The sequence below is a fragment of the Phyllopteryx taeniolatus genome, chromosome 11 (genome assembly GCF_024500385.1).
Source record: "Phyllopteryx taeniolatus isolate TA_2022b chromosome 11, UOR_Ptae_1.2, whole genome shotgun sequence".
NCBI lineage: Eukaryota > Metazoa > Chordata > Actinopteri > Syngnathiformes > Syngnathidae > Phyllopteryx > Phyllopteryx taeniolatus.
In genome coordinates this window covers 23,380,057-23,397,888 of record NC_084512.1, presented here as the reverse complement: position 1 = coordinate 23,397,888, position 17,832 = coordinate 23,380,057, and the positions used below count along the sequence as shown (strand labels likewise).

The 17,832-nt window shown below is 40.3% G+C and overlaps 1 protein-coding gene and 1 non-coding gene across 6 annotated transcripts; one reads left to right on the top strand and one right to left on the bottom strand.

The window, feature by feature from the left end:
• Positions 1 to 89: 89 nt before the first annotated feature.
• washc2c (WASH complex subunit 2C) lies at positions 90 to 17,335 on the bottom strand. 5 transcript variants are annotated; one of them, XM_061790199.1, is made up of 31 exons: positions 17,177 to 17,335; positions 15,517 to 15,651; positions 15,263 to 15,427; positions 15,113 to 15,181; positions 14,369 to 14,539; positions 14,177 to 14,270; positions 13,308 to 13,369; positions 13,169 to 13,225; positions 12,872 to 13,039; positions 12,677 to 12,761; positions 12,458 to 12,517; positions 12,204 to 12,349; positions 12,027 to 12,117; positions 11,344 to 11,397; positions 11,093 to 11,269; positions 10,853 to 10,986; positions 9,835 to 9,945; positions 9,610 to 9,699; positions 9,429 to 9,530; positions 9,112 to 9,186; positions 8,875 to 9,044; positions 8,149 to 8,257; positions 7,651 to 8,025; positions 6,464 to 6,592; positions 6,147 to 6,236; positions 5,968 to 6,042; positions 5,764 to 5,823; positions 4,601 to 4,828; positions 2,393 to 3,052; positions 1,438 to 1,609; positions 90 to 1,145 (listed from the first exon to the last, which is right to left on the bottom strand). In XM_061790199.1, exons 2-31 carry the CDS (start codon positions 15,649 to 15,651, stop codon positions 1,000 to 1,002), a joined length of 4,260 nt encoding a protein of 1,419 aa, XP_061646183.1. In that variant the 5' UTR covers positions 17,177 to 17,335; the 3' UTR covers positions 90 to 999. The 5 variants fall into 5 exon arrangements, with proteins under 5 accessions (XP_061646183.1, XP_061646185.1, XP_061646184.1 ...); XM_061790201.1 differs by having other exon boundaries at positions 12,956 to 13,039; XM_061790200.1 differs by lacking the exon at positions 5,764 to 5,823.
• A 383-nt stretch (positions 17,336 to 17,718) lies between these two features.
• On the top strand, positions 17,719 to 17,790 carry trnaa-ugc (transfer RNA alanine (anticodon UGC)). The gene has a single exon. It is a non-coding gene; the product is annotated as a tRNA-Ala (tRNA).
• The last annotated feature ends 42 nt before the right edge of the window (positions 17,791 to 17,832 follow it).

The following is a 17,832-nucleotide window of genomic DNA, read 5'->3' as shown; positions in this document are numbered from 1 at the left end:
TCAAAGCACTTTCTTCCGGTTCAGGTGACTGGCGGAGCCCTATGGCAGGACACCGGTGGAGGAAAGCAACTGTAGAAATACTAAACATCTAACACTGTCTCTTGTTTTATACAGGATGTCGTCAAGATGTCATCATCTAATATTTAGGCTTTGTTGCCATTTACATATATTTCTAAAAAATAAATGATATGCACACATTTAACGAAGTGATAAGCTCTTTTCCAAAACGAAATAAAAGGCAGATTTAATAAATATCCATCTAGCCCTGCCATTCATTCTGTATGGCCTTTTAATCTTTATTGAACATGTTCAGACCAAAACAATTATTTAGTATTTTCAAATTAACATTTGTAAAATTTCCAGGTCTTTTGTTTTCTCAGAATAATAAAAATGCATTTATTGAGTTTTGGAAACTAGCTCTTCATTTTGACATCATTCTTATACTGATTTATTCAAGATTTCCTGATCAAAACAGAAAAAAGCCGCCGCCCCCCCCCCCCCCCCCCCCAAAAAAAAAACACATTTGGATAGTATAAAATATGTTTCATTTTAGTCCATAAAAACGAAATTTCTCTTCATAACAGCAAAAGTTAAGAAATGGATGAATTTCTTATTGATAAAAATATGGTGAAAAAGCTTAAGACAATGGAGGACGGGGCGTTGATAAAAACATGACAAGGAACCTATAAACAGGAAATCTCAACATGGCATAGCCAAAAAAAAAAAAAACAACGATCTACTGTGAATTTCTCCAGGCGCTGAGGCTAAGCACAACGGTATGCTCATAAAGTGCTATCATGTATAATTATTATTAACAGTACTTAGTAAATGTTACATAAGGATGCGATGCAACAAATGGATGAATTTGGAAATACTCCATCAATCAAGACTTCATATTGATAAGAATATCAATAAATACTCCGGCAGTGTGTCCAATCTCTTGCGGGTGCAGCGATCAAACAATACTCAGGAGTTGATCCACAATTGTACAAATTCACTTCAATTCCTACCGAGAGCATTAAGCGGATCGTCAAATATGGTACAAGAGTCCACTGCTGTGTTGGTCTCCTTGGAGGGAGGCGTAGTCTTCGCTTTCGGAGTCGCCTTTGTCGCCGTTTTGACTGTGCTTGGTGCAAAAATGTCATCTTAAAGAGAGAAAATGTTTGATTAAAAATCATTTGAAGGCACAAATGTTGCTAGCTATTTCTTCAAATATAGTGTTTACCAACCTTTATTGAGCTAATTATTTTTTAAATAGGAAAATCTCAAGGCACCCCACCAAGCGAAATGAGCCAGGAAAAAAAACTTTACTGGTACTAGTGCTTAATAGTATTCCCGAATCCCAATTAAAGGCTTCCTCCCAATGCAATTGAGTAAATGAAGCCGTCGAGCCAATATTTAGAGCAAATACTGCATGTTTTCTTGTGATTTGCTTACCCATGTCGTCATCAAATATGGACCTGCTGGCCACCTTGGCCTTGGTCTTCTGATTTGGTGTGAAAGAGTCTGTCAGGTCGGCAAAGATATCGATTTTGTCGTCAAACAGACTGACGTCGGTGGACTTGTCCTTGTCCTTTTTGTGGGATTCAGGCAAGACGACAACATCGTCCTGTGAAGACAGACACCCGGACACTGAGCCGGTGCACAACGTAGCAAACTCAACGATACGTTGAGAACAACAATAAGTCAAACTTAAAAGCAGGGCTGCAACTAATGATTACTTTAACAATCGATTCATCTGTCCATTACTTTTTCAATTAAGAGATGAATCGGATTTTTTAAAAAGTTTTTAAAATTTCCAAAATTCAAAAACAGGACATTATTTCAAATTCAAGTGCAGAAAACGCACAAACATACATTTATTATCATTCAGTTACCAGTTTGGTAGGTAATGTCAGAAAATAGGCAAAAATGCTGATAATTATTTTCCAAAGTAAAAGCAGATGTTTCCAAATGTCTTATTTTGATGAAACAGTCAATTCCGAGGATTTGGTCAATTTTAACTTAAAACAAGCTCTCCAAATGATTAACTGATAATCAAAAATCGTTACTGATTAATTTGATCATCGATTCGTGGTAGATTCATCGGTCCACCTCTACTTAAAAGCCCATGGGCAAGATCCTGCCCTCTGTGACATTTGATTCAAGGAAAGTAACAATTTGGAATATTTACAAAATTCTGGATCTTAAATTCCCATGGAAATTTACCTGAAATTTTCCACCCACTTGAAACCGTAATCACTGCACAGACTGCCTTCAACTTGGAAAGTTCCGTTGCATTTTTATGACATGCACTACCAGTCAAAAGGTTGGACACACTTTCTCGGTATATTGAATTAGAAACAGTGTCCAAAATTTTGACCGGTAGCACAAGTTGAAGAAATGAAGTCACCTCCAAAATATCCTGCTTTGTGAAAATGTTGCGGCTCTTGACATCTCTGCTACTCGTGGACGTGGACGTTGAGCTGCTCTTCAACCCAAAGATGTCGTCGTCGTCGTCATCATCTTCCAAAAAGGGCGCCACCTTGGCCGTCTTTGCTGCCGACTTTGGTTTCACCGTTTGGAAGAGGTCGTCACTGTCGTCGTCAAAAATGGACGGGAGGTTGCTTACGTCTTTCTTCGCTACCGCCCCGGCCTGATGTTCAACCTTCTTGGCGGGAGGGATGTTCGTGACAGATCCGAAAAGGCTGTCGGAAGCAAAAATGTCGTCCTCCTCAAAGGGAGGCAGCACTTCGCTTTGGTTGCGATCCTTACTCGAGTATTGCTTCTTGGCATGGTTGGATACAGGTAGCGTCGGCGAAGAAGGCTTGGTGGAGATTTGAGCCGGTGGAGGTTGAGCAGTTAAAGGTGAGGATGTAATTGGAGTGGCATTATCTGGGAGACGAGGCTGGCTCGAGTGGCCTGGTGGTGGCAAGACGGATGAAGATGAACTGGAGGGGGCGACAGAGGGCTTCGCAGCTGCAAAGTCCTCTTGTTCCGCCGCTGATCTTTGAGACGCTTGCCTTGCCGCTCTGGACTGTGGTCTTCGATGTACAGAACCTCTGATGCGACCCTGTGTAACAAGATGTTTAGTTAGACCAGGCACAAGGCACATATTTTACATTGGAGACATGTCACAGCACATCAAACAAAAATGTCACAAAAAGTATACAGTGAACTACTGCATATTCACGGATCGGCATCCAAGAAGTTGCATATTTGCATTTTTTTAACCAATCCTCCATTTTTTAGCTGAAAGTCTATTTGCTGTTTTGTGCTCAGGCCTAAACAATACCATTACTTTGCCGCCATCTAGTGGAAGCTCGGTATTGTTAAATTAAACGACTTTTTTTGTCTGGATTTGATGAGACGTCGCTTTGCTGGCAGTCCTTGATTGCACCTTGTACAGTCAAAAGTGAAACTAAAAATTGCAGTTACTAATAAAAACCTGCTGTAGTCTACTTCAATCTTACAATTTGCCTGTATTCCCTGAAATTTATTGTGTGTCAATTCCAAAAGGTGAGTTTAAACACAATCCCGTTTGTGTAAATTGCAAGTATGCATAAATGTTTGCCCATGTGTGACATGTCAGTTTGTGTGTGCGTGTATGCTAGCTATTATATTATTGATGAGCTTCAAGTGAAGGTTGATAGTTTGTGTTGAATAACTACTGAATACAGTTTTTAGGTAACATGGGGTTCATGATTTTGTACATTCTAGATGCATGGCGTTGGTGCTTTATGATCCTCTCTGTTTTAAGGGATTTTCTGCCACCTTGAGGCATCGATACATAATTACAAACCCCTTTAAGGGGAATCGTCAATTATTGGTGGAACCAATTACATGAAATGGACAATTTCCTCCACTGATTTAGAGGATGTGTAACATGTCAGAAATGGTAGCAGTGTCGAAGCAACTAAAGTGGGGAACACACACACTGACCATTGGGCTGAATTTGAGCATTTCCCTCTCCTTCCGGAAAACGTCACCAAGGGCCAGATCATTGTAGGTGTCTCAAAGATTATCCTGAGCGATTATCCTATAGGTGGCACGGTGACCGACTGGTTAGCACATCTGCCTCACAGTTCTCAGCACAGGGGTTCAAATCCCGGCCACGCCTGTGTGGAGTTTGCATGTTCTCTCCGTGCACTCCGGTTTCCTCCCACATCCCAAAAACATGCACGGTAGGTTAATTGAAGACACTAAATTACCCGTAGGTGTGAATGTGTGTGCGAATGGTTGTTTGTTTATCTGTGGCCTGCGATTGGCTGGCGACCAGTTCAGGGTGTACCCTGCCTCTCGCCCGAAAACAGCTAGGATAGGCTCCAGCCCGCCCCCGCGACCCTAGTGAGGATAAGTGGTACGGCAAATGGATGGATGGATGGATGGATGATCCTATAGTGTGGGTTGTGTTAAAAGTGATTTTTCCTCCCCGATCTGCATATAAAAGAGTCAGGCTGACAAATCTAACCTGTTAACGCAAACCCGCTTCATATTTATGATCACAAATCCTTAAGTGTGCGTGGTGAATTTATGATACAGCTCTTGTATCAAATCTCATTAGACTGTGAAGGTGTACCTAATGTTGTGGCTGATCAGTGCAGAAATTATCCCGGCCCACCTTGTTTGCATTTTGCAACATGGAAACCTGGAGTGGCGTGTCGAAGCTCACTCCCGCCTCGCTGTCCGTTCGGGATCCAATTGGCGTCGTAGCAGGACTGGGGCTCATGCTGGAGCTGGAGACCCCAGAAGAGGAACTGGGATCCAGACCCGGGAGCACGCTTATGGCCCCAGGCATGGTGGGGGTTGAGCCAGGGAGAAATGCAGCAGGGTTGATCTTCAGACTTGCCTAAAAAAAAAAGAGATCATTAAAATACATTAATGATGGAAACCACACCATGTAACATATTATAATTTGAAGAGATGAACATTTACAGCAGTAGAAAATGGTACCGGTGAATGATGCACACATTCCAAGAAGCAGAAATTAAAGGCTGGATTTACAGAGATTCCTCACTAGTCGCAGGGGATCTTCTACGAATATCGAAAGTCCGCAAGAAAATTGACCGACCCCCAAAGGTTAAAACAGTTATTACCTATAGATGCCATATGATGGCAGCAAAGGACTATTTTTGTTTAAATTAAGCTCCTCAACTCACTTCAACGGATCCTTGTCACCAAGATGCCACCAACACAATAAAACAAGTCATCGCTTTGGAGTGAGGCTTCTTCATCATTAAATATAGTAATTGACGCCAGCAGCCAGTGTAGTTATGTGGAGATTATTCTCATCTAAATCAATGGGATGTAGAGTCAGCCTAGGCAAACTAGAATGTATATAATGTTTAATATTTGTATTATTGTTTATTTCCATGTCACTGCAGATTTGGCATCAGCACACAGGGGTTGTTTCATGTGTTCCGTCAACATAAACATGGCTGTGTGTCACTTTAAATGGACAGTAAATGTCCTAAAAAACAAACAAACACAATTCAAAAGAGTTAAAGGATTTACATGGGCATTTAACCAAAATTGGGCACTTGGAGCAGCAGTGTAAATCCAGCCTAACAAGAGAAATGAGGCAAAGACTCTCGTGAAAGTGAAATGTCACCAAAATAAAATAAAAAAAGTGATTGACATTTTGATAGCCAAGGTGTAGTAGTGTAAGCAAGCTGTCAAGATGTGCAAAAATAAAATGGGAAGAAAGGAAACAGGGAAGTCTTAAAAGAATGAAATGTCAGAAAGATAACTTTTGAGTCATTAACAAAAAAAAAAATAATTTACTTGAAGTTTGACAATCCTTGATGATGGTTCTTTTGGTTTTACAGGACTTGCTGGAGATTTCTGTGTAGTTGGATTATAGTAAATTCATAGACATTTTTTTTTCTTTGGTTGCTTTTTTTGACAAGGAATTACTATCACAAACGACACAGTGCTGTATCAAGTCATGGAGCAATAGTATGTTCTTTCAGTTTATACTGATCTCACCTGTATATCTGAAATTGATTCGGGGCTCACTAGCGGCGCTATGTCTTGAGACGTCCTGGGTTTCTCTGCTACTTTCTGAGGAAAAAAAGCCAGACCCAGAAAAAAAAATAAAAATTGTGAGAGTGACTTTAATTATGTGCTCTTAATCAAATGAAATTGCATAATATTCAAATCAGTACTGGAGGCTTGCTGGGGCCAAACAGGTCGTCCTCCTCGGCTTCCGAGAAGAAACTCGGCATCGCTGGCTTCACGGAGCTGAGCTTGGCGCTCTAAAAATTAAACACGGTTGGGAGATTTGACAATGCAGTGGAACATCCATGTGGAGATACTACCTGTGCACTTTGTCAGGAACACATACATAATCCAAAAACTAAGCGTCCTAATCTCAAATTGTAATGTTCTCATGTTGGATCTCATTATATTATGAAGGTGTACCTAATAAAATGGCCAAATGAGTGTGTAACCAGCGGAGAGAACAACTGACGGAAATACTGACTGTGGTCTTCTCCGGGGCGGCAAAGAGGTCGACGTCTGGATCATTGTCCTTCTGCTGGGTGGGACTAAACAACAATTCCTCATCCAGAAACACGCCAGTGCTCTTTGACTGCGGACGCTGCTCTACGGGCTGAAAACACATTTTTACACTAGAGGTGAAATGGGCTTCTCCGTTATCTATTCCATGTCCGCGTAAACAACAGCGTCCATAAACTGAGGTACAGTGGTGCCTTGAGATAAGAGTGACGGCGATTTCTGAGTTTTTTCTGAGATATGAGCAGTCGTTCAAGCAGTTTTTTTGCTTTGACTTGCGAGTGCAGACTTAAGATACGAGCGCTGTATGGTGGCAGTGAACTCAACTCAAATCACTAGACAATAAGCAGCACATTGGCAAATTGTGAACAATTCTTCAGAAGAGGGCCTAAAGAAATACGAAAGAGAATTACGCCTCGTATATTCAAAACAACCTTAGCTTAACCTTTTAGTCCTCTAGCTAAATGCTCACGCTAAATAGCGTCTATGCTGGGGTGCTAAAATACTTTAAGCAACAGACTGGACACTAACACAGTGCAGCAACATATGTAGACAGACGATATAACAGTACTCACAGTCATATATTCTTTATCCTCTGCCAACAACGACTAATATTAGTGGCGGACTGATGAGCTGAGAGGAGTTAAGACGTCTCAGTGAACAGAATATTCGCCTGTCTGTCCTATACGGGCACACCAGTTAGAGCAGCACAATGGCCATTCAATTGATAGTGACAGAAAATGTTTAATTGTTTTTAATTCTATTTATTTATGTCATTATTGTATATTTTTCTAAAGTAGAATATTGCGGGGTGTTATTTTTCCTCATTAAAATACACAACTGTTGTAGTTTTTGGAGGAAGGCTGGAACGCATTAATGGCATTTCCATTTATTTCAAATAGAGAACATTATTTGAAATACAAGTGTTTTGAGTTGCAAGCTTAAACACGTATTCTCAAAGCAGCGCTGTAATTCCAATTCCAATTTCTTTTCCTGGTGGGAAGAGAGAGGCATTTGTCTTGCCTTTTTGTCTGTGACTAATTGGGTTACAGAATCCATTAGATGGAGAGCCACTATTTGAGGAAATACATTATGTAATATGTTGACAACAAGATGGGGAGAAAAAAAAAATAAAAATAAAAATAAATCACAAACCTTTGCTGTGTTTCTGGCTGTAGGTTTACTGGGGGTGAAGATGGGATCCTCCTCATCCTCCTCTTTGTCGTCGTCAAACAGGCTGAGAGCGTTCCTTTTGACTTTCGTTTGGGTCTTAACATTTGGTGGTGGGCCGTTGTAATCGCTGTCGTCGTCTTCATCAGACACAGTCTTTGCTTGCTTTTGGGCCAGAACATCGATGCCACCAAACAGGTTGACGGCTCCGACGGGCTTCTTTTTACATTCGGTGGTCTCGGACGATGGCGGCAAGGTCTCTGGGGGCTTCACCACCGGTTTCTGTGGCACTGACGGTTTCTCTTTCACAATTTTCTTAGCATCCGCAGATTCTGGTGATTTGTCTAACAGGGAGTTGGGCTGAGAATCCACAGGGGAAACAAATGGATCAGCACAGTTGACTATATAGCGCGTGTGTGGTACAATAGTTGATTATTAAAGAAACTAAAGGAAATTCCAGAGTTATTTCCCCATTGTACTCACTTTCACTGCTGCGTTTGCGCCGTCATCGGTTTTGATTCCGAACAGGGATCCTTTATCCTCATCATGCTCATCCTCAAACAAGAGAGAACCTCTCTGGGGTTTCTTCTGACTGTGTGACGAGCGACAAGAACACAACATTACAATCCTTGGCAATACAACACAGTCATTATTGAGTAGCAACGATTTACGACTACGGGTTAAGTATGGAATCCATGGCTCGCAAGTGGAGGAAGCAGGAAAACGCCGGCATCATTACTGAACAGCCCCCCGGCAACGAGACTGACTCAGACAATGACGAGAGGGAACTCGGCATGTTTGATGGAGAACTTGCCCAGCTGTTCATTTCGGATACAGAAGATGAGGACTTTGATGGATTTGTGGATGAGGATTGATCAAAAATAACGTGAGTACATTGTTAAATACGTCAATAAAGTGCAACCGAACTCAGTTTTGCTCCCGCTGCCTTTTTAAAGTAATATTGTGAGAAATGTTTTTAAAGAAAAAAAGTAATTTTTTGGTAAATAAAGTCAGAATTCTACCAAGTTAATGTCAGAATTCCTACACAAACCTAAACACAACAGCCAGCAATCCATGTAATTCTTACATCTCTATTTTTCTAGTATGTCAGCTTTGTACTTGTTATCTGTTATCTTTTTTCCCCCAGGATGGCCCTAATACTCACTGTACTGATGTGAGTGGTCGCGAGTCTAAATACATTTTAAATACCTCGACTCTTTAGCTGGAGCAAACAGGTCATCTTCATCTTCGTCAAAGAGACTGCTTTTGTGCAACGTTGTTCCACCTGGGAGGCTGGAGGGGGCGCTGGCGCTTGGCTTCATTCCACCCGTCTTGTTCTCCTGCTTGGCAACGGTTGCTTTGGGGCTTATCCACTGGCCCTGACACAATTTTAACAAAGTTAGTAAATCACATTGCAGACTGGAAATACATACTCTCCTCACGTACCTCATCATCACTGAAGAGGGAGCTGGGTTGTGGTGTTTTAGCTGCACTGGGTTTTGGCTTCGACCCAAAAAGATCCTACAGGAATCAATCAAAAAGAAATTTTAAAAATGAGAAAGAATAATCATGTAAATTACCGGATTTCCGTAAATAGTAGCTGACGCAGTTCTGTTGGGGGCTATTTTGGTGGGTGTCTATTAGAGAGGAGGCCTTTATTTTTACAAATGTATTTTTTGGAGTAGTATTAGAGCGATGGCCACTATTTGAGGAAATTCGGTATATCCAATTAGGGCATGAATATCAAATGCTGTTCTGTTCACCTCTTCTTCATCATCATCGAATAAGGACACGTGGTGCTTGTTGATTCTGCTCTGACTTGTCGTGTGGGGGTTAGACTGACTCCTGGGGATCGTTGGGAATATCTAGACAGCGGAAGAGGTATGAAATGAATATCATAGATACACTAATGTTAGATCATGTTAAGTAACTTGTGAGCCTTACTTGTGTGTCCTCGTCATCAGAGAAGAGGCTACTTGCCATGTGTTTCTGGGTCCGAGTGACAGTTGTTCCACTCTCTGGAACCAACCCATTCTAAAGAAGATGATGAATCAGTATCTTTGTGAATTGGAACATTCTATTAAGACATATTGAAGCCCCGAAAGCCCCGTCTGGTAAATATGAAGTTGTCCTTTTTTCCCCCCTCAGGACTGAGAAACTGAGACAAACCTTTTCAGCTTTCTCAGACTCTTCACTGGGGGAGGGCTGACGTTTCTTCAGGCCCTCTGAGAGGACATTTTGCGTGACAGGACCAAACATGGAGATGGCACCTGCAGGCATCTAAACAATAGTCATTAGAAAAAATTAATAAATGCCTAGTCAGAAATGATCACAATGTATCCAACAGGACGACCTCGGTCGGAATATCGTATTTATTAACTAAACTCAACAGGCAGATTGGGGCACCGCATAGCCACTCCCACAAAGAACTGGTAGCACTCACTGGCTTGTTCTCTACCAATACTCTGTCCTACTTGCTACTCATATAGATTCAATCAAACTTCTAAGTAAATATATTGCTATATTATATTGCTGTTATGCTGTTGGTATTTTTGTTGTTTTCTTTGCTCTGTTCTGTCTAAAAATAAAAAATAAAATACTGCGAGCCACAAAACCATTTTGACATCTAAAGGGAGCATAACACTGCATATTGTCACTTTTTTGTTACCTGTATCTATTAAAAAAAAAACAGTGTGTTGTTGTTTTAGGAAATCAATTAACTACTACAGAGAACACAATTATACATCTGCATGTAACAAAAACATTTTGAAAAAAGACACTGGAGTTGAAGTTTACATTCAAATAAAATAGTGAATGTCTATCTGACTCCTCCTTATATTCATAAAATGAAAGCCAAACTTAAATTATCCACCTGCAGCGAACCACAAATGCAAAACACACGTTCCGTCATCATTTCATCTCGTGTGGAGCGTGCAGTTAGAGGTGAACTTGGATTAAAGAGGAGTATTTCACTTAACAATGTAAAGTACACATTTTCAAAATAATAGCCAATTCAAATTATATTTTCCTTGGTTAATGAGATTTTTGCCCCTGAATTTATTTGAATGTTACAAGAGCACCATAATCTTCAAAATTTGAAGTCCATTTGGAAAAACTCAAGAACAATATATATGATAGTTTACACAAATGTGTAAAGAACACATGGCACTTTAATGCCGACACTTACCTTCTTCTCTGGCAGTTTAACTGGCTCTTCCACCATCTTGCTCTGAGCTGCCTTCTCGCTAAATATGTCCCCGTCCTCGTCATCTTCGTCGAAAAGGTCAAGGACCTTTTGGGGTTTGGATTTTTCCTGTGCAGCTGGAAAAATAAATAAATAAGTAAATACATTTTTTTTTTTTAAAACACACCAGACACAAAGTGACGAGTGGAACTCAAAGTGATTATGAAAAGTGAACACCCTTACCAGTAGAAGAGTTTTTCAGGCTTTTACCACTGAAGAAGTCGTCATCGCCGTCATCCTCTTCATCAAACAGCCCACCAAGGACGGGGGCCGGTTTCGGGGTGACGTGGGTCTTGTTGGTTGGCGCTCCGTTCTCCCGGCTCTCCATTAAGTCATCAACTGGACCGAAGAGGCTGTTGTCTGTTGTTTTGAGAGTCTTGTCACACATGGAAATGATGTACCGTACACGTACTATGCTAGGAAGCAGCAACTACCTGGAAATTTCGAAATGGCACCGGGTAGAACTTTCTTGACAGTTTTGTCAGGTTCTTTAGGGAGTAAACAAAAGAAACATTGTCACATTACAAGCTACAAATATAGCAACATATACTGAACAAACAAATTGTGAATTTCGCTGGTCTATGATGTACACAGACAAATTGACATTTAACCCCCGCACCCCCCCAGACTCACAACAAGTTTCTCCACCCCGAAGATCTGCCATTTTCAAGCAATGGCCAAAGTCTGGTCATCATGGCAACAAATATAATTTAATGAATTCTGTCATAAAGAGATCATTCAGCATCATGAAGTGCTTTAATGTGGACTCACTTTCAGTCAGCACCTAAATTTGAGGCTTCTCTGAGAAATCAGAAAGTATTCAACCATGACTAACATTCACCGACTCAAGCTAATTGTTATGGTCAGGAAGGCAAGCAATTAACTATCAACATTTCAGCGTATAAATAATGTGCTTAATTGTAATAATATTTTTTTGTAAAACGCTGAATAAATAGATATTTTTGCATTAGAAAATTGGGTTTTGGAGCGTCTACGTAGTGGTGTATTAAATCTAGAACTATAAAAAGAAAACCTTACATTGGGTCCTGGTCTAATACATTTGCTGAGCAAAGTATTACTTACTTTTCTATCTGAGGAAATATGGTATTTATTTTACCTGCAGCTCGAGTGGCGCTCTTGATGCTTTCATTTGGCGACTTATCCGGTTTGGACACGGGAAGCTTTAGTGCATCAGAGAACAGATCACCCTGCGTGGCATCCCACAATAAATCACAGATTAGGATGCTGTCATGCAATCTTTACTGAAATGAGAAATGTTGATATATGATATTACTTCATCGTCATCATCAAAGAGGCCTTTCCCTCCACTGAAGAGACCACTTTTCCCCCCAAACGGCGAGAAGTCATCGTCGTCGTCGTCGTCGTCATAATCCATTTTTGGAGGTTTGAACATGTCGTCACTGTCGTCTTCAGCTGGTGCTGCAATGTGATTGCAGAAAAACATGGTGGCTTTGGATTTGAAGACAAAAAAACAAACAAAACAAAAAACACTTGAACAATGAGGATGAATGACAAGCCCATTCGTACCATCCAAGTTCACAGGCTTTGCTTCTTTTCTGCTTTTACTTTTCTTCCTTGAGGATAACGCTTTAAGGAAACGGTTTGATGAGAAGAAAACATCCATGAACGTGCGGGTGATGTACGCTTTGCTGTAAATGTCTCGTGTTGAAATTAAAATTATAATAAATGCAGGGAAGGCAATAAATCAAATAAAATAAAACTACGGTTGATATAGTGGCGACTTACAGGCTCGATCTCCAGTTGGTTTGCCGACCAGTTCGCCCTTGATCCTGGCGGCCAGCTCGTCGGCAAAGGACGACGGGCCTGCGCTCTGAACAACACGCGAAAAACCGATGAAACATATAGGATGACAGAAACAGGTCTCAGTATGATGCAGCGCATTCTACAAATACAATTATAAACTATTAGTTCAATACATACCTCATTCAAGACTAAGCATTGCAATTTTTCGGTGGATTTCAATGTAATGGCCGCTGTATGGAGACAAGGCGTAAACAGTCGTACCTTTGCATCCTCCTCCTCCTTGTCCGAGTCCCCAAATATATCAGAATCATCTTCATCATCCTCATAGCTCAACATAGATGACTTCTGTAAGTGTAATTTTCATTTTTGTTTTTTTTTATTTCTTAAATGGGAGTTACTGTGAAAACTGACTTTTTAATGGCTTGTATACAAATAGTTATATCGTTAAAACGTTCAGCAGGCAGGTTACCATACCTTCTTCATACTATGGTGAACATCCTCCTCCTCCTGCATAAAGTCCTCATCGGAATTCTGTGCAAATACAGAATTGTTTGATTTAAAACAGCAAAAAATATATAGAATTAATGTAAAAGAGAAGGCGACAATCTCTCACATCTGCATCTTTGCCATCTTCGCTGTCGATTACGCTGTCTCTCTCGCTGTCCACAGACAGTTCTGTGATGATAAACCATTAACATACATCAACATGGAACATCCAAAACGGAATGCGTATTATATTAATATACCATACAGTTATTGCACCACGTATTTGTGGTTCACTATCACTATTTCACGTATTTGGTTTTTTTTCTATGCAGGCTTTCCTCAGCTACTCGTGGCAACTTGGTCCCAAGGAACTATGTTGATGTGAGTTGAGGAGCTTCATTCAGAGAGAAGTAGTGCTTTGGTGCCATCTTCTTGCTAAAGAAATATGTTGAAGTAAGTTGAGGAGCTTAATTTAGACAAGAGTAATGCTTTGCATCTAGGTGCCAAGGAACTATGTTAAAGTGAGTTGGGGCACTTCATGAAGACAAAAGTAGTGCTTTGGCACAATCCTATGGCATTTTGGTGCCCAAGAACTATGTTGTAGTGAGTTGAGGTACTTCATTTCGATAAAAGAAGAGTTTCGGCGCCCTTGTGGTGCATCTTGGTGCCAGATGAAAAGGAACTATGTTGAAGTAAGTTGAGGAGCTTTGTTTAGACAAAGGTAGTGCGCTTTGGGGCCATCTTGTTGCCGAGGAACCATGTTGTAATGAGTTCAGAAGCTTCATTTAGACAAACGTAGGGCTTTGGCGCCATCTTGGTGCCGAGGAATTGTGTTGAAGTGAGCTGAGTAGTTTCATTTAGGCAAAAAAGTAGTGGTTTAACACCATATTGTGGCATCTATAGGCAATTACTCTCAGATTGTTGCTATTCGCAGCAGGGCTCAGTCTCAGTAGAAAGCGGGGAATACTGTATACATATTGTAATCGAATGCATCACCATCGCTAGACAGGTCGCCAAGGCCGACGTCCTCTTGTTCCATGAAGGCCTGAGAGCCAATCAAACAAGGAAGAGGTCTGTCCACGTAAAGATCCTTCAGAAACAAAAGATCATAAACATTCTTTTTATGGATCATCAACAGTTGTATCAATAATATACCTACAAAAACTTAACGTAAAGATGGCACATTACCTTAGGCTCCAGGATCGCTTCCACTCTGTCGTTGGCCTCCTCATCCTCGGAGTCCGAGTTTCCCGCTTTGATGTCCAGGTGCTCGAAGGCGCACTCCAACACCTTTAAGCCGTAAGTCACCGCTTCCTGCATCTTGGGGATCAGCTCGGCTTCTTTCTGCTCGCGTGTTTTCTATGTCAGGGAAACGGCGACCATAACACAGACAAATACCAAGACGTGGCAGTGAGGCCAAAGATTTTCATGAGATCCTTCATTTTCATTATGGCAGTGATTCTCTGGCTCCCTCTAGTGGTATGATAAAGAATCACTGTGTAGGTACAGTATTCGTATTCAACTTGGAAGTTTGCATTTCGTTTTCAAAAACTTTGTTTTTAAACATTTATTTTGGTACAATTAAATTTTTCTAAACAATACATTTTACTTGACTCATTATTTGAGTTTTTGTCCCTACCGATATTTAGACTCAGTGTTTATGTTCAAACTAGGGCTGCCACGATTAATCAAATCAATTGAATAACTATTAAAAAAAAAAAAAAGGTTGAACAAAAATGTGTTATAAAAGCAGCCAGCCACTATATAGGGAAACATTGCTTTCCAGGCTAACTTGATGTGAAACAAATAAGCTTGGATAATGTGAGAAATAATTACAATTACAAGCATATTTTCCCACAATTTAAGGAATTTTAAACCCTTGAAAACACTTTCATGATTCACAATCACAATTCACGGGATCCCTGATGATACCTGATCAGGCTGCTTCTCCACAGCATCAGTCTTGGGCATGGGTTCCTCAACCTCTTCATCATACACTCTCTGCAAAAGGCAACAAAGGTTTGCGCAACATGTCTTAAGTAATGCAAATTGAAGACTTTAAATAGGAAGTTTAGACTTTACATTCTCTATAAACTGCGTATTGGAGAGCATGAGGAAGTCGTTAAAGACCGAGTTTAGGCGGCTGTCCGTGGCCTTGGTGTCTCGGATCAAGCTGTCCAGCTGCTTTTCGATCTCGTGCGTCTTGGACAACATTCTCTGAGAGAAGTCTTGAAGGAACAACAAGAGCTGTAAGGCAGGAGAATTTTTTTTTTTTTTACAGCAACAGTCATCAGTAAAGTTGATTCTCAAGTGAGCGTTTTCGCTTTTTACGTTACCCCCGAGTCAGCTGCGAGCGACCAGTCGGCGCTGTTGTGCCGCATCTCCTCCAGGGTCCACGGCCTCTCCCAAACCTGAGCATCGTTTCCGACGTGCTCACTCCCGTTCGACATCCTATCTGGCATCCCGTTCATCTGCAAACACAACAGGGGATGTCAGTCACGGAACCATTTTTACCATTTCATTGTCATTTTTAGCTATTCAAGACCTGCAGTGCATTGCCATGTAAACAACAATAGTAACCTACATCATCCTACAGGTGATTTAGTAAGTAATTCCTTTTCTGTTACGAGTAGCTGTGAATTAGGTTAGAAGTCGTGTGGTAGTAGGATTTTGAAAATTCCAAGGGCTTGAGAGCAGGATTTTAAACAGTCATCTTACAAAGAAGCATTAGGGCCACACTGAACAGTGTTTATAATACAAAAAATATATATCACTACCAGATTACAATTTTAATCCCTTGAGAAAAAAGTTACATATTTTCAGGATAAAAAGTTTCACATTTTAAAAAATTTTGAGGATAAAGTACTATTTTTTAGATGACTAACTGAATATATATTACTATTTTCTCAAAAATTACTTTTTCCTCAAAAATGAACAAATATTATTGTAAAATTGTGATTTTCAACTTTATTTTGAAATGTTACAACTATTATTCTAACATTACGACTTTAATCTTGAAAACATACTACTTTTACTTCAAAAATAAAGATTAGTCAAAAAATGCTGACTTTATTCTCGTAAGAATTTACTTTCATCTTGAATATGTAAGTCTTTTTACCTGAAAAATATGTAATTTTATTATTGTAAAATTCATATTTTGATCTTGAAAATATACATTTTATCTTGCATAAATACACAACTATTTTTGTAAAACTACAAATATGCAACTTTATTCTCAGAAAATGAAGATTTCAACCTCGAACATATGACTAAGGAAAATTCAACTTTATCTCTACTTAATCTTGAAAACACACACACATATATATATATATATATATATATATCTCAGATGAATCGAGTAAAATAAAATACAAATATTGAAAACACAACATTTGTTTCTTATAAAATTACGACTTTAATCTCGTTGTGTAATTTTACTCCAGGGTGACCCTAATACTCCTTCACGAGTAAAACAAGTATGAAGTAACGTCCATCAGAAATATGTTCTCAATGAAACTTCTATCTGTTGGCATCAAGGCTAATGCATCAACACTGCGACATACAAACAAGCCTCGAACCGCCGCCCTCTGGTCAAAGGTTTTTAAACGCCTCACCGCTAAACAAACGGACCTCTTGGCAGAAGTGGAATTAGTCTTTTGTAAGATTCAGAATAACTTAAATACGACACAGCTTGACTAGTTAATTGAACGACAGCTTCTTTAATTGGCGTAACTTGTAGCTATTCGACCGCTTTAAGGCATCCGAGTGGACGGTAAATGACGTCCAATGGGCGAAAAGGGTACGTCCCTTCTGCTATTTAAAAAAAAAAAAAAAAAAAAAAAAAAAAAAGTTGAAATGTTTAAACTAGCAGAGGAATGAGGGGGTGTTTGGTTAGCAGCTAACTCAACTTAGCTACACGGAGACGTTAGCCCCAACAAACACAGACGTGTAAAAAAAACAAAAACGAAAAAAAACATACCTTAAAAACATGCTTACCTCGAAAACGTCTCACACGAAGAGCCGCTTTCAACCGCGACGAGAAAAGACGCCGAACAAATGATCGAATATGCTAAGTGTGGCCTTTCCCTCATTGGTCTTCTGACAGGTCGGCCATGTTCTGTCTGCAGACAGTCACCTGACTGCGGTCGCTAGGCGACCGTGGCTAAGTGGGACGAAATGGAACTAACAAAATCGTCGCCGCCCGCAATGTTTTGCTTTTTTTCTTACGCTTCGCCCACTCGTTAGTTAAGACTTTCAAGCTTTTAAAAAAGTGATTAACCGCCACCGACGCGCATACGCTTTAGCATTTAGTCAATGTTGTTCTCAAAGCCACTTCATCCTTGTGATTTTTGCGCCCTTCTATCAAAGAGCGCTCTGTTTGTCAGCGCAAACGTTGGTGCGCATGCGTAGGATATTCACAGATCAAGAGAAATGTGTTGTCGGTCCACCAAGCAATATAAAACTATTATTTTTAGAGGAAAAAAAAAAAAGTGGTTTATCCTACTTTATAATGACAACGACCATCGAGTGTTACCAACGGGGATGTAGCTCAGTGGTAGAGCGCATGCTTTGCATGTATGAGGCCCCGGGTTCGATCCCCGGCATCTCCACTGTTTTTGTTAGCAACAGATTGTGGTTAACAATCAGTATGG